Source organism: Ochotona princeps, chromosome 26 (assembly GCF_030435755.1).
Source record: "Ochotona princeps isolate mOchPri1 chromosome 26, mOchPri1.hap1, whole genome shotgun sequence".
NCBI lineage: Eukaryota > Metazoa > Chordata > Mammalia > Lagomorpha > Ochotonidae > Ochotona > Ochotona princeps.
In genome coordinates this window covers 17,174,634-17,186,686 of record NC_080857.1, presented here as the reverse complement: position 1 = coordinate 17,186,686, position 12,053 = coordinate 17,174,634, and the positions used below count along the sequence as shown (strand labels likewise).

The following is a 12,053-nucleotide window of genomic DNA, read 5'->3' as shown; positions in this document are numbered from 1 at the left end:
AGAGAATTCGCGTCACCTTTTTCCATGCCCTTTGTCTAAGACACCCAGAAGATACTTGAAATCAGGAGTAGTATGGAATCTCTATGTCTTTTTTTCTGCGTGGTGTGCAGTGCTACCACCACACACGGCAGCGGAGTCCATCTGTCCTTCTATGTGTTGTGGCCTTAGGTCACCCTTTGTGTCACTGCTTTTCTACTTTGAGGTCATTATAAAGTTGAAGTAGGGCTACTTGAACACAAACTCTGTGGTACCATGGTCTGATCTTGGAAACCAGCACAGACAGTGTGGATAGGCTAGACAAGGTCTAACACCAAGAGGGAACAGTGATGGAGTGAGTGAATGACGAGTGATGGAAAACATATCAGTGGTTCACTTCTGGACTTTCAACTTAATGTTTCTGAAGTTTGACCACAGGCAAAATGGAAAGCAAAGCCACAGATAAAGAGAGGCTATCCCAGCCTGAATTCCTCCCCACACCCCTACTCCAGGATCCCATTTGGAAAAAAAGAGCAAGTTTTATGGGGAAAGTTTGGGGCTTTTGGTCTTTGCTTGCAGCCTGGGCTTGCCAGATGAAGGGTTGATTTCCAGTGGAATTTCCTGGGTGTTATGTTGGCCAGAGGGCAAGGGCTGGCCTTTAGCATGTGATTCCTTCTCAAGGCTGTATGGAGTGGTGGGCAGCACCTGATGGACAGTGATCTCTGCTGGTCATTAGCCCCTTCCCCATCCTTCCCAGGCAGCCAGAGTCCACCCCTGCCCAGGAGGGCTTTCATGGGGGCATCACTACTACCGTTGCTCAGCCCAGGCTGGCATGTCCTGGTATCCCCAAGGTGTCTCCTCTTTAGGGATCCCTTGGTGGTCTTACTTCCAGGTATCCAGTGGCTGGCTGGATGAAATATGAGCTGCCGAGTGATAGCAGCTGTGTGTGAAGTGGCCCTAGATCCTATAATTACAACTCCCTTTATTACTTGTGCTAATGGCCTTCCAGGTCGACAGAAACAATCATAAATTAACAGATTATGAACTCTACTTGCCACAAATTATGTTTCCTCTCCCTCTCTCTCTTTAAAATTCCAGCAGTTTGTGGTGCCAGACTGCTGGGGGTTGGGAACTCTGGGAAGAGCCTGCCTATGATTAGACCAGCAGGTGCAGATAAAGCCATTTGCCTGGAGCAGTAGAGTTTAGGGTAGGCCTGGGGGTCAGCATAGTCAGTCAGGGGGCCAGCCAATTGGGGGCAGCCAGTCACAGGGCAGCCCTACACTCCCCCCAGGACCATCTAGTAAAGACGGTAGTCTCCACAGAAGCATTTCAACAAATTCATAGAAATATAGAATGAAAGGGTGTGTTTGTTTTGCAGGCAAAACAATTTGAACCCATGCATAATTGTTTCCACAAACTTTTTGAACTACCTTCCTATATACAACTCCATGCTTTGGAGTATTCATTTTGAATTTTTAAAAAGATTTTATTTTATTTAAAAGGTAGACACACACACACACACACACACACACACACACACACACACGAGAGAGAGAGAGAGAGAGAGAGAGAGAGAGAGAGAGAGAGAGGTGCTCCATCTACTGGTTCACTCCCCAAAGGGCCACAGTGACTGGAACTAGGGCTGGGTCTGGCGGGTCAGGCAAAATCCAGGCACCTGGAACTTCATCTAGGTCTTCCACATAGGTGGCAGGGCTCTAAGCACTACGGCCATCTCCCACTTCTTTCCCTGGCACCTTTAGCAGGGAGCTAGATGTTAAGTGGCACAGCTGGGACTTAAACCCATGATTCAGTACGGAATGCTGGCTTTGCAGACTGTGGCTTAACCTACTTTGCCATTATGCCAGCCTTACACTTGGATTTTGAAAGCTGTGTGCATGACTTTATGAAGGTACTCAAAGAAGAGGACAGAATTGAGGAGCTGAGCATACATTCAAGCCAGCCTGGAAGAGAGGTGTGGGAATAGGTATCCAGGAACAGGCTCTGATGGAGCAAGCTACCATGCCCCTTTTGGCCACCACCAAAGGGCAAACCTTTCCCTACTGTCACACCATAGGCAGTGGCACCCTGGGACAAAGCGTCCCTGGACTGTTGTCGGAGTTGTATGCACTTGCTATAGCCCTAACTTTGTGCTGACCAGCGACCCTAGGTGTGTCTTTGCCTCCTCACTGTAAGCTGCTGAAGTCAGGAAACTGGTCTGATTTAAGTGCACCGTTCTGTCTCCAATGTCTAGCATGGGCCTGGCACTTAGTGGATGCTCAGAAGGGGCAGGCATTTGGCACAGCAGTTAAAGTGTCACTTGGGATGCCCCTGTAGCATGTCAGAGTGCCTGGTTCAAGTCCTAGCTCTGCTTCTGATTCCAATTTCCTACTAACGTGCAGTCTGGGAACAGAGAGAGGGTAATCGCTCAAACACTAGAGTTCTAGGCTTTTGGCTTCTGCCTTCTCCAGCCCTGGAGTGAACCAGTCCTGGATTGAAAATTCTGTGTGTGTGTGTGTGTGTGTGTGTACGCATGCACACCTGTGTCTGCCTATCTCTGTCTCTACCTTGAGAATACAATAACTAAATAAATACATGAATAAATGCTGAATGACTATGGGCAGGTGCATGCTAGTAACATTTTTCCAAGGATCCTGCCAATGCAATTACCCTCACGGGGTCCTTTCTCCAGCATTTCAGCAGTGTACCACTACCTACCCCCCTTTCTGCTGCCTTCCAATCTAGGAGTCTATTAATTTTGCCCCTACCCTCTTCCTCCAGCTGCCCTCCCAGACTGTCTGCTTTCAGCAGTCCAATACAGTAGACACATACACGTGCGCACACGCAATGCCCTCCTGTGCTGGCTGATTGGTATCTGTTAATTAATGTCGCCCAAGGCCTCTCTCCCACACCAAGTCCTGATAAAGGAAATTGGCTGTCCACTTCTATCTGTCTTTTATGACTGCCTAACTCTCCTGACCCCACATACCCTCTCCCAGGCCTGGTATATAGACCACAGTAGACACACAGCTAACCTCTCTGCATCCCAGCCTCTCCCTTGAGAAGGCGCATCCATCAAAGTTCACCCTGGGGCAGGGCAGGATAATTGTTCCTGCTCTGTTGGTGATCACCTGCCGATTCCAGCAGTCGGGCTGATCCACGGCCCAGTGTACAGGTCAGGGCCTGCCTGGCACTGTGATGGCCAAATTTGCAGAAAGGGCATGGGGTTAGGTCCTCCTACCCAATGATGGGCAGGGTCTTCAGGGTCAAGAATACACCTGTGCTGATTGGACTAGGGGTGGGATTGAGGATGGCAGATGAGAGTGCCATCCACAGGAGCCCAATGCCAAGACTAGCCAAGGTCCCGGGGCAAGTCCAAAGAGAAGGGGTACTGCCCATCATGTGCCAGTAGAGACACCAACAATGGTAAAAGCCACCGCCGCCAGGGAGCCCCTCCATGTGCTGGGAGCAGGGCCCTCAGCCTCATGTATATCTGTGCATCCCTTACATCCTCATTGCACATCATATCAAAAAGCTCAACCCAGGTGGGTGGTGCTAAGACAGCAAAGGAAGTAAACCCCCTTCTGGCCAGCTGCTCATGGTGTGTGGTGCCAGTCAGTGTCTTTCTGGTGGCCATTCCTGGCATCTGTGGCCATTGAGGTGCTGGGTGGACCCTAGGGATGTTAGTGCCTTGGGTGGCTGTTGTGTTGGAAAATCAGCAAACTGTTTTATTTCCTCTGGTGATTCAAGATGCTAAACGCACGCATAGTGCAGTTGCATTTGATTACTCGCAGTTCACAGAGGGAAGACTTTCCCCTCTTGCTTGTTGAGAACAACTTATTGTCTCATTTAGACCTCGCCTCACTGCCCAGAGGAGGAAGCCGAGGTCTGGAGTGAAGGCATGGCTTGCATGTGGCCCAGCCCAGGCACTCTTTTGAGCACACTGCACCAGGCAGAAGTGGGCTTCACTGTGGGCCAAGTGAAGCTTGGGGAGCTCCATGGTCCCAGACTCCCGTTCTCAGGCCTGCTGGATCATTGTGACTGTAGCCTGGTGGCCTGGGCAGAGGGGCCCTGACTCCTGCCCTATGAGAACATTGTCCCCTGACTTGAGACCCTCGACTTCTCAGCACTCAGGCTGTGACCACAGGGACCTTCTACCCCCTTTCCTGGTGGGGTTCCCCTGGTACAGAGAGAGGGACCCAGAGTAGAAGTACCCCTCTCTTGTCACCTCCTGATCCAGTTAGGAACCCAGTAACTTCTTCAATTACAAGTGCATTTCATTCATTAGGAAGTCTCCCCAGCCTTTTGCAATATAGGCTAGCAGGATCAGTAATAACTGCCCATATCGACTGAGCTCTTGTTATTAAGCCTTCTTCACAAATTGCAAGTCTGACTCAATGCACCAGGGGTCTGGCAGTGGACAACAGGCCCACCCCAGCCACAGCAGGATCCAGAGATGCCAGGGGCATGGCCACTCCCAGCCACACCCCTCCAGGAGCCCCTGGTTCAGCCTTCTGACCAGGCGCTTCCTTCCCCCATCCTCATTGCACCTTGTCTGCAGGTTTCTCAGAGCTCTCGCTGGGGGACCAGATGAGCCTGCTGCAGAGTGCCTGGATGGAGATCCTTATCCTGGGCGTTGTGTACCGCTCTCTGCCCTATGACGACAAGCTGGTGTACGCGGAGGACTACATCATGGATGAGGAGCACTCTCGCCTGACAGGGCTGATAGAGCTCTACCAGGCCATCCTGCAGCTGGTGCGCAGGTACAAGAAGCTCAAGGTGGTAAAGGAGGAGTTTGTGACACTCAAGGCCCTGGCCCTCGCCAACTCAGGTAGGGAGAGGCAGGTGTATGCCTGCATGGGGGCAGTTTGGGGCATCTCCAGGTCTCTGTGAGCAGGGCCAGCTGCAGCAAGCAGGAATGACATGAAAGCATGAAGCTTTTTGTTTACCCTAAGATTGTAACAGGGAGTAAGCTGGCCTTGGAAGGGGATTGGTGGTGAAGACTGGCAGAGACTGAATGTTCCCCAAGCCTTTGACCTTGGAATTGACACACTGGTGGGTTGAAGGACAAAAGGCTGGGGTCAGTTAAAGGTCAAGTTTAGGGAAAGCTGCTTCACTCCATGCCCTATCAGTAAAATGGAGACATGAGGGGTGAGCCTTGTGGCACAGTGGGCTAAGTCACCTCTTGGGACCTGGGATTGAGTCCTGGCTGCTCTGCTTCCCATGCAGCTACCTGCTCATGTGTCTGTGAAGGCAGCAGATGATGGCCCCAAGTGCTTGGGCCCCTGCCATGCACGTTGGAGACCAGGATGGAAACCCTGACTCCTACATTTGGCCTGGCCCAACTGTAGCTGTCATAAGCAGTTAGAGAGTGAATTAGTGAATGGAAACTCTCTCCTCCCATCCCACTCTTCAAAGTCAGGACAGTAAACAACCCCTCCTCTCCAAAACTACTAAAAGGATTTCTTTGTAGATATTATATTATGCTGGCATGTGATAAGTGTTCTGGTCAGCTCATGGCTGCCCCCTGCAGAAGCCTTGCTTCTTGTGCTCAGCACCTGCAGCCAACGATGGACTTGCACAGGGTCACAGTGACCTGGAGGGTCCCTGTCCCTGCCTTGCTTGCTCTGCCCATGTGTCTGCCTGCCTACTTCCTTTCTTGAGAGCACAAAGCCTGTGCGGGTTTCTGAATACAGACCCATCTCAGACTCTGTTTCTACAGAACCCGTCCTAATACAGAGGGAAGTTTAAAAATATTTTTTAATTTGTTTATTTTTTTATTTTTTAATACAAATTCTTTCTGTGAATGACAGATGAATGCAAAATAATTAGCAGTACATACACATTCACACCATAAGCCCATTTAAAAAATTTTGATAGTCATATTTCTTAAAGAATTATTTATTTTTATTGCAAAGTCAGATATACATACATACATATATATATATATATATATATATATATAGAGAGAGAGAGAGAGAGAGAGAGAGAGAGAGAGTGAGAGAGAGGAGGAACAGAGAGGAAGATCTTCTGTCTGATGATTCACTTCCCAAATGACTTCAATGGCCGGAGCTGTGCCGATCAGAAGCCAGGAGCTCTTCCAGGTCTCCCACGTGGGTGCAGGGTCCCAAGACTTTGGGCCGTCCTCGACTGCTTTCCCAGGCCACAAGCAGTGAGCTGGATGGGAAGTGGAGCTGCTGGGAATGACTACAACCAGACAACAACCAGAGATGAGCTGATCTGAAGCCTGGAGCCAGGAAATTCTTCCAGGTCTCCCATGCAGGTGCAGGGAGCCATCCTGCATTTGGGCCAGCCTCTAATGCTTTCCTAGGCATATTAGCAGGGAGCTGGATCAAAGGTGGAGCAGCAAGGACTCAAACTGGCACCTTTATGGGATGCCTGTGCTGCAGGCGTAGGCTTAGCCTTCTATGCTGTGGCTCCAGCCCCTGTATTCCACTTTTCCATGAGCTTCCTGAAGTATCCTCATATGTACTCTGCCTGAAGACCCACAGTGTCTCGTGACATGAACCCACCAGGGTCTTGTGCTGACATCAAGCTTCACCCAAGTACATACTTTGTCACGTGGGCCTAGGTTCCAGGAACCCGGATTTCTTCCCCAGTGTCATGTGGAAGGCCATTGTGAAGGCAGGTGTTGGCTTAGCAGCCGAGGCACCTTGGGATGCCCACATACCACGTCGGAATCCTGCAGCCGAGTTCAGCATTCCTGTAATGCCCACCCTGGGAGGCAGCAGGTGATGACTGAAGTACCTGGGCTCCTGCCACCCACATGGGAGATTTGGATTGAATCCCTGGCTGCTGACTTTGAGCTGGCTCAGTCCTGGCTTTTATGGGCACTGGGAAATGAACAACTGGATAGGAGAGCCCCCCGTCTCTTTGTGTCTCTCTTTGTGTCTCTCTGCCTGACAATTCTTTTCTTTTCACTGGAAATTCAGATATACAGCTAGGAGCTTCTTTCAGATCTTCTACATGGGTGCAGGGCCCCAAGGACTTGGATCAGTTCCTGCTGTTTTCCCAGGAGTATTAGCAGGGGGATTGGAGGTAGTACAGCTGGGACTAGAACTGGCACTCCAATATGGGATACTGGCATTGAGGCAGCAGCTTAACTCTATGTACCACAACAGCAGCCCTAGGAAAAGCCAGTTATTTTCATCTGGGGAGGTAGAGTCGAAGCTGGCTTTTAAAGTCAGGGGAAACACACAGAAATGAGAGGGGGAAGTATTAAGCCTGTTTGGGGTCAGACCAGAAGCTCTGGGGTTGTAAAGGAATTGGGTGGTATTGGGGTCAAAAAGGATGCAGGAGGAGTGACCTGTCCCCAGGCATGGGATAGGAGAGTGACCAGGCAGTGGGAGTGAGGGGGTATTGGCTGGAGCAGGGTCAAGGCAGGACACCATTGAGGTGGTTCTGGAGGCTTCTGCTGTGGTTGCATGGAGAGGGTGGATCAGCTTAGAGCCTGGGAGGAGGGGGGCAGCACCAGGCAAGAGTGGGGTAGCATTGCCAGAAGAATGCTGATCCCCACCCCTGCGCCCCTGGGCCCTTGGGAGCCTGCTGTCCATCGGTCACCCCATGTCCCAGCCATCTCCAAGGCTCCCTGACAGCACAAAGAATTCATAGCCATTGATTTTGTAATTAACAGTTTATCAATGCCATCGATACAGACTTGCTGATGGATTGCAAAGAAATTAATCTTGCAATGTTATTTTATTTCATTTTTGGTCGAAGGCAGCTGCCAATTTGGCCTCCCAGGGGGAAGGTAGAATGAGGGACAGGAAGGAGGAGCCATGAGTCTCGTTGTCTTGGGACCAGCTGCATTTTGGGAGGGCGCTCCATTAGTGGCTGAGAGTGCATCATCTCCCAGCTGGTAAAGCGGGAGACCTCCTCGTTCTGGTCACAGAAAACCAAGGAGAGGATTCAGGTTTGCCTCCACACTGATAAGTCACCACAGCAGTGCCAATAGCACTAGTCTATGTTAGGTGCTTACCAAGGGCCTAGAAGGGTGTATTTTCAGTGTTTGCTTCGTTTTACAGGTGAGGAAATAAACTCAGAGAGGCTGAGAAACTTGGCCCAAGTTACACAGCATTTAAGGCTCTAACATTTTCTCCTACTTCATTCTACTGTTTCCTATCCAAAAGAGAGAGATAGGATCTGGAAGACACCGGCTTCCCTTGCCCCCCGGGGATGGCCAGTTTGTGCAGTGTGGTTTCTAATCAACCCAGCATGCCAAGGAATGGCCCCACTCCTCTGAGGAATTCAGGACCCTGGTGTGTGCTTCCTGGTCACCCTGCCCCAAGCTTGCAGTCCATCCATCCCCACTTTTTTGGTGAGCGTAGGGTTCTCCGCTTCAGTGTTGTGGCCCCTGAGGGTTGTGGGGAGAGTTGTATGTAGATTCCCTTTGAACCCTCATCCCCTGGCTTAAGGTCAAAACCATCTTAAGGCTTTAGAAAACTCCCAGCCACTTGCTCCTTTACTGGGCCCTATGCCTCTTGCCCCACTACAAGGCACCTCACACAGCTCAGTCCCCTTTGTCCATGACTGTTCTGTATTCTGCAGCCAGATTGTTATTGGGTCGGTGGTTATGGCAGACTGCAGGAGCTGGTGCCTCATGGCACCAACGGAAGTGTAGACTTGCTAACAGTGATGAAGGTGATGGTGATGCCAGTCCAGCTCCAAGGTCCACCGAACACCTCTGGGACCTCCCCCTCCACAGACCTACATAGGCTCTATTCACCTGGTCCCCACTACTACCTCTTGGTGATATCTCACGAAACGAGAGTGTCTCTTCCTGGCTTTGCCACCAGCCTCCGTGACCTCAGCCCAGCAGCTTAACGTCTCTGAGCTTCCCAGATCTCAGAATGGTCCCTCCTCTCCCCCCCGGGGGGGGACATGCTCCCCAGCCAGGCCGCTGATGCCCACCCCTGTGCCCACAGATTCCATGTACATTGAGGACCTGGAGGCCGTGCAGAAGCTGCAGGACCTGCTGCATGAGGCACTGCAGGACTACGAGCTGAGCCACCGCCATGAGGAGCCGCGGAGGACGGGCAAGCTGCTGCTGACCCTGCCCCTGCTGCGGCAGACAGCCACCAAGGCCGTGCAGTACTTCTACAGCATCAAGATGCAGGGCAAGGTGCCCATGCACAAACTCTTCCTGGAGATGCTGGAGGCCAAGATCTGAGGGCCTGGCTCACGGACCTACGCCCGCCCTCCGCCAGCCCCATGAACGCACCAGCGCGGAGACTGCCACAGCCGCCAGTCTCCACCCTCGGCCCTGTCACACATCTCTGAACTGTTCTCAGAGGAGACGGTCCCCCCTCCCACCTCCCAGCTGTGTGCACAGACTCCAGGACTGGGGTCGGGTACAGGGGGGTGGGGGATGAGAAGGGGAGGGCAGGGGCGCGGGGCTGACCTCTCACAGGCTTTTTCTGGGTACGGTTTTCTTTCTCCATGGGCAACACTGTGGCCTGGAGCAGGGCTGCCTCCCTTGGCAGACTTCCGGAGGCATTGCTTCATCTCCTAACTGCCAGCCCCCAGGAGACAGTCTGAGGGTTTCCTCCCTTCCTGCACCTGGGCAGGCCCCCTGGAGACCTTGGTTTGGCAAAGGGGGGTTGCCAGGAGACAGCATCACCTCCCAGAGGCTCTGCCTGTTGGTGGTCTACACCTGCCATGCTGTGAATGGTTCCTTCTGTCTGTCCCCTGCCCACACTCAGCCCTCAGCCTGCGTGCATCCAGTGGGAAAATAGTAGCTGGAATGCCTGTGTTTTCTAGGCACCTGTTCCATGTGCACCGCCACCTGTCACCTCTGCACCAGTGCACCTCCCCTGCCCTTCCCTGAGCTATGTCAGGACTCATTCAGACCATGACTGCAGATGACTGCAGTTGACCCTGCACCTGCAGGAACAGGCTGGCTTAGAGAAGAGCAGCATCTCTCCCTTTTCCTTCTGCCCTCCTCTTGCAATCTTTCTCTGCTTCTTTCTTCCCCGCCAGGTCTAGGCCAGGGGGGCTGTGGGACGCTCTGAAACCTGAACATAGCCAGGACAAGCAGAGGAAGGCCCTAGTGGTCGAGACAAGCAGCAGGTAGCCCTGGCAGACAGGAAACTCAGTGGGAGTCCCGCTTATCCTTCCTGGATTCCAGGGGTGTGACCCTCCTTGCCCCCCAAAAGGCTGATGCACCTATGCCACTGGGGGGCTTGCCTCCTGCCAGCTGCGGACCAAGGAGATGGGTATTTCTCACTGTGCAGACTCAGCTCCCTGGCATGGTCCTCCTGGCGGCTATAGAAGGATCCCCCATCCTCCTGGCTCGCCCAGCCAGGACTGTCCCATTCCAACACTGAGAGTTCCTGGGAAATATACACAGTCTGGCACACCTGGCTCTGTCCTTGGTTGGTCGAACACTGTGGGAGGGGTCTTAGGGAGGAGGGGCATTAGCTGCAAAGGAGAAATACCTCTTTTCCATCAGTGCACCTCCACCTCAAACTCCATCTGACCCAGGAGGCAAGCCAGCCCATGCCTTTCTAAGCTAGACTCTCTTCCCCAGGTGAGGCGAGTTAGCCAAGGTTCTGGGCTGGAGGGAAGACAGGCCAAAGCCCGGGGGGGTGGGGTGGGGATCAAAGCCATTCTCTGATATGATCCCTAGATAGAAAATATCAAGGATTCTGTGAGCTCTTCAGGGCAGTGCCACATGCCTTCTGTCTGCCTTCTCCTTGCGGGGACATTAGAGTTCACCGTTCCCATCCAGGGTCTCCATTCAGTCTCCTGCTCCTGAGCTGGACCACTGAGCACCAAGGAGTGCAGGCTAACCACCAAGTCTGGAGTGATCTTTAGGAAGCTGACCTCCTGGGGAGAGAACCCTGCAGGTGGACAGGGGCATGGCACGGTGGGTAGGTGCTGTGCTACATGCTGAAGGGATTGGGGCAGAGAGAGGCACCTCTGTTCTCTATACTGTCACTGCATGCCGTCTCCAGGGGTCACAGTGCACCACTGGGTTCGGTGTGGGTGTGTGATGTGCATGTGGAGAGCATTGCACGTCCCTTCTGGTGGTTAAGTGCACCAGTTTACAGCCCCTTCTAGGAGGCAGCAGGAATTGCAACAATGTGTCCGTTGTAAGGGAAATGACATGCAATGGGAACGCCCCTGGCGTGCACCTGCTGGGCCCATTGGCCATTCAGAAGAGAGGCTCAGTGGCCAGCTGGAGGCTAAGCCCGATGTGGGCCTTTGTCAGGAGGAGAGGGGACAGACTGTGAGACGGGGAAGGGAGAAGTTAAGAGCACCTGCACCTTTCTTCCTGCCAACAGTGGAACCCAAGTTCATACCCTGATTCTGCCTCTCATGGAAAGTCTGCAAAGAGGAAGCAGCCCTTCTCTGTTGTACTCTCATGATACAGGTCACTGGACTCAAGCCGAGAAATAAAACATGAAATCCAACTGTGACGCAGGTGGTCCTGGCTGGGTTTTATTTGGTCCCTGTCCTTTCTTAGCGGCCCAGCCTGGTGTTGTCAATGTGTCAGCTTGCTCGCATCTCCCAGTTTTTGCATCCAGGAGAACTACTTCTTTCCAGGCCACTGTTTAACAAACAAGGGAGGGCCTCTCACAACCAGAGCCTGCACCCACTCTGAGGTGGGGACCCCCTCCTGTCCCGTAAGATCCCCTTCCGCCTGTGCAGATATGAGATGTGGCAGAGGGGATGACAGGAGAACAGAAGGTCCCAAGCCCACACCCATGGAACAGCACCAAAGAAAAGCACTATGTGGAAAGACACTTATTTTCTAATAGTGATGATGTGGTTGGAATGGCATCTTCAGATGTTTATCTTTTTTAAAGTAGCCATCCCTCACTGTAGACCCTCCCCCAACCTGTACAGATCTCTGCATATATTCCCTCAACCATCCTGTGTCAACCACATGCCCTAGGAGTCTTCCACTGTGGTCCCTTGTATCTGGAATCCTGTTGGAACATCTCTTCACATGCATTTGCCCCGGCTCCCTGCTCCCCAGTGAGCACCACCCCTAGTCCTCAGGCTGACCAGCACGAGGCCACGAGGCCACTAGGGAGCTGTCCTTATGTGGGATT

General features: G+C 52.4%; 1 protein-coding gene across 4 annotated transcripts in view; it reads left to right on the top strand.

The window, feature by feature from the left end:
* ESRRB (estrogen related receptor beta) overlaps positions 1 to 9,611 on the top strand; it is a 210,705-nt gene extending 201,094 nt beyond the window's left edge. For all 4 annotated transcript variants that reach the window (XM_058655382.1, XM_058655383.1, XM_004584382.4 and 1 more), the window contains 2 exons: positions 4,535 to 4,804; positions 8,919 to 9,611. In XM_058655382.1, coding sequence (XP_058511365.1) covers positions 4,535 to 4,804; positions 8,919 to 9,163 — 515 coding nt within the window. In that variant the 3' untranslated portion in view covers positions 9,164 to 9,611. The remainder of the gene's footprint in view (positions 1 to 4,534; positions 4,805 to 8,918) is intronic.
* Positions 9,612 to 12,053: the final 2,442 nt, after the last annotated feature.